The sequence below is a fragment of the Leuresthes tenuis genome, unplaced genomic scaffold (assembly GCF_036924035.1).
Source record: "Leuresthes tenuis unplaced genomic scaffold, fLeuTen1.0.hap1 SCAF_1, whole genome shotgun sequence".
NCBI lineage: Eukaryota > Metazoa > Chordata > Actinopteri > Atheriniformes > Atherinopsidae > Leuresthes > Leuresthes tenuis.
In genome coordinates this window covers 18,111,808-18,115,881 of record NW_027325355.1, presented here as the reverse complement: position 1 = coordinate 18,115,881, position 4,074 = coordinate 18,111,808, and the positions used below count along the sequence as shown (strand labels likewise).

At 40.7% G+C, this 4,074-nt stretch overlaps 1 protein-coding gene across 2 annotated transcripts in view; it reads left to right on the top strand.

The window, feature by feature from the left end:
- The first annotated feature begins 986 nt into the window (after positions 1–986).
- The window catches only part of dock9b (dedicator of cytokinesis 9b), a 57,960-nt gene continuing 54,872 nt past the window's right edge, over positions 987–4,074 (top strand). For both annotated transcript variants that reach the window (XM_072387009.1, XM_072386878.1), the window contains exon 1: positions 987–1,333. In XM_072387009.1, the coding sequence (XP_072243110.1) occupies positions 1,220–1,333 (114 nt within the window). In that variant the 5' untranslated portion in view covers positions 987–1,219. The remainder of the gene's footprint in view (positions 1,334–4,074) is intronic.

Here is a 4,074-nt window from a genome sequence, read left to right as displayed (position 1 = left end):
GTCCACAGGCTGGAAGGGTGGTGCAGCGCCGCTGTGCCGCAGACGACGGACACGACACTATGGAAATACACGCAGCACTCCAGTAATGATTTTCTCTCAGGGCGCACATTCCACTTGCATTTTGCGTACCTGCTAATTACACTACCGTAGTTAAAAAGCGTGAATAAAAGGTAGATTATTTGTTTATATTTGCATTACGATGGCAGTAAAACAGTGTTCTCTATTGTTATGATCATTGTTATTACTATTAGAATATATTATAGAAAAAAAAACAAAGAATTTTGCGGGTTTTTTTTCATATGAATTATAGAGTAACCTAGAATTTGCCTGTAAATTCTGGGTTATATTTATTTAAACTGAAATGCCATCAACCCCACGGTTACATGTCGTCTTGGTACAACTTGGATCAACAGATAATAAAGTAATGGCGCTGCTTTACTGCCTCTGTGTGGTCGAACAACAGACAGATTTTAAGGCTTGAAGTACTGTAGTTATACCAGCAGGAGGCGGTGTTTGTCCGCGCCTGTGGTAGAAAACTGTGGCGTTACAAGCATACATCAACGGATTCCAGCCATATAGGCTACTGTAGTTTGAAAAATAGTATTTAGTATCTTTCAAATATAATACGGTATTTATTTATAATATATATAGATATACATATCTATATATATATGTATATATATATATATATCTATATATACATGTATGCATATATACATGTATATGAATATAAAACCAATGCATTGCTAATTGGTACTTCTAGGCTAACGTTTCATTCGAGTGTCCATGAACCAAAGAGAAATAATGCATTCAAAATTATAGAGTAGCCTAGAATAGGCTCGTATAGGGAAGACATATGATGACCGATGTTGACTTGATTTAGAGTCTTTACCAATTGGACTTAAATAGACTGGAGAAAGGGGCGTGCCCGTGTGCGCGACAGACCTCCGGTGATGGGACAGAGCAAAACTCTGTATGCAGCCCTTTGGTTCCGGTTGGCAAGGGAGGAAAGTTGTTGCTGTGCATTCTGGAGTTCGACTCCTACTATAACTGAGCTAATTTAAGGTTTAAAAGAGAGACAATGGCAACGTAAAGCAGCCCCAGTGTGCGTTTCCACACGTCGGACAGCCTGGGGCGCAGAATTCTTGCACAGCTTGGAATAACCCTCACAGTTTGCTCCTCTCAATACCTGACTGACTGATGAAAGGTGAACCGTGTGATGGCTTCTGCTCCACCTGAGCCGAGGAAGTTTACCAGGGGGCTTAACAAGCCTGGTACCGCCGCAGAGTTGAGGCAAAGCGTCTCTGAGGCTGTGAGAACGTCAGTGTTGATGGTAAGGGAACAGCTTATCTTGCCTTGCTCTCATACTGGAAGCCTGGAAAACACACACTATAGTCTAAATATTTCATATTCTCGTGGCGTATTTTCTAGTCTTTCATTCGTCAAGCATGGAAAAACGAATTATCGAGGCAACGCGTGGGTCAAGGGCAGTTTTAGAAATGTTGTTGCACTAAATTCTGCTACTACCTGCTGAACACTTTTTCTTTATGCGAACATTTATTTTGTTGTTCTGGTGCATGTTTCTCTTGTTACAACTTTCTCAAAGAGGTTGCCAGGTAACTGAAATGTACACTGCCGGCCCTAATGGATGACCGCACATACACGCGCGCGCGCGCGCTCTCACACGCATAGACACTACGTTCTGTTACCCGACCCCTCAAGGTGCAACTTGCAACTAGATAGGTTTGGCAGAAACAGGCAAGTAATGACAAAGGCAGAAACACTACATTGCATTAACACTCTATTACACGTGCATTTGGATCAACACTGCGTCGTCTGTTATCAGTATTTAGCGCACTAAGAATGCAAGAGTGATAATTGCATGTCTTTACCCTGTATTAAAGAACGCTCTGCTTTGAGATGCGTGCCCTCATCCACATTGGTGACCCAACTAATTCTGTGGTCGTTTTTTGTTGCATAATCATGATCAATATGCCAATTTAATTCTGCAGCTAATGGCTGCTGCTGTCAGTAATGGCTTGTAAGCAATCCATCAAACCGATGAGTTTAGATTCAGTTATTATGATCCCAAGAGCTGAGAACTGCTTAATTCTTTACAAAATATTGATGCCTCTTGAGCTTTTGCACAAGTTTGCTGAATTTTTAACGGCTCATCAACACGCAGCTTGATTGTTCTCGTGTGATTTGAAACCACCCGAGGGTTTGTCTTAATGATCTCGAAGCAGGATCGCATATGTTGTGTCAGTTAAGCTACGTTAAACTGCAGCACCAACAAAACATTACAAGTATCTGAAATGCTTTGTGTAAAATGTAACGAAAGAGCCCTAAACGTGAAAAGGAACAAGTAAAATAGTCCAAATGCCCCTTTACACCATAAGCATGTTTTCAAAATTCTAAGTCATGCATAAATGTAATGTTATTGGATTTGTACAGAAGGTATGATTTCCACATTTTTCTCCCTGGTCTCTCATGATAGGGAGAACCAGGTCCTGTTCGTGCTAATGAGTTTACATGAGCTTATGCACACGGCATCGTGCAACACTCCTGCTCTTTGTATCCGTGTCACTGTCGGTGAGGCAGTACATTGAGGAAAAAAAGTGGGACAGAACTATACTTTTTCTTTTCTTTTTGTACAAATTAAGTGCTCCTCAGTATTCCAGTCCAGTAGCTGCTATCGCTTTACTTGTTTTTCTATATAGTACATTTACTTTTGCTGGAACTCTTAGCTTTTCTGTTCCTGGCTTTGCATAATGCATAACAAAATACAAATAACGTAGAGGAGGAAACAGCCCGGGGCAACAGCAAAAAAATCCACCCACAAGCAAAGAAATTCACTTACTCTCAAGCTCACAGGCTGCTGGAATGTTTTTTGGTTAGGAGCAGTCATGTCACCATCAGACTCAGGAAGTCACTGCACCCAACCAGGGATATTATTCCATTATCCCTTGTATTTATTTATTTTTCTTAAAAACCTTGACCCCGGTAACTGTACATTTACTTCAGACTGAATTGGGAACTACTTAAAGCTATCAGAAACTGTTTTTTTTAAATCTTTAAAATAGACCAAAAGCTGAAAATCTGTTTCCCATTATGTGCCTCTTATGGTCTATTTGGGAAAAGCGTCCTCTGGTCTATTTTTGACTGTGTACTTACTGTGCAGCTGTTTTCCCTACCCATCTGACGTGGGACTGACATGCTGGTGTGTTAAATGCATATGCATATATATATATATATATATAGTGTACTGGACAGCAAAGGACTTCCTCAACCACTGCAGTTTCACTGAAAAGGAAGCAAGCCGGCCGGTGCTGGGTTGCAGTGAGATGTTTGACAGCTTTCGTTGGCTTGAGCTCAAAAGATACTGAAATGAAAATACATGTGGCATTTTGTGAATGTTGTTGCTGTTGCATACTGTACACATTCCCATTCCTGCTACATACTAGGAAACCAGTCTGTTATGTAGTCTTAAACTTTATCCCAGTGCTTTACAATTCTGTCTTTGTTCACTGTGTGGAGGGGCATAATGGATACCAGATCACATCTCTGGGTTGTATTTAATAATGGATGAGATGATGTTAGGTGTCCTTGCTATTTTTAAACCTGCTTCCTTTCTATCCTGCAACTAGGTGTCACACTAAGCGCTCTGTGGACCATTAATTATGAATAGCTGCACTTGCAATAAATCATCCAGACCCAAGAGTAAGGCCACCTTTGGATCTAGATCGTTGGACACATAACAGAAGTGGTGCAAACGTGGTGGCTTGTCAACCATGCCTAAGTAAACAAAGTGAAGGCCAAGCTGTAAAGTCAGCCGCTACAGATTTACAAGTTTTTATACCTGTGTGTCCTTTCCCAGTCTTAAAGAAGTTTAGTTTCTTTATAGACACACATACTGTACATCCAATGGTGAAATGCATTCAAACAGTTATCTTCTATATTTTTACACAATCTACTGTTAATTCATTTACCAAACCCATAATGTGAGAAATACTAGCCCTGTACTGTGTGTCCTGAAACCTTTCTACCTCCCACAAGTCCGGCGGTTCCAACTGT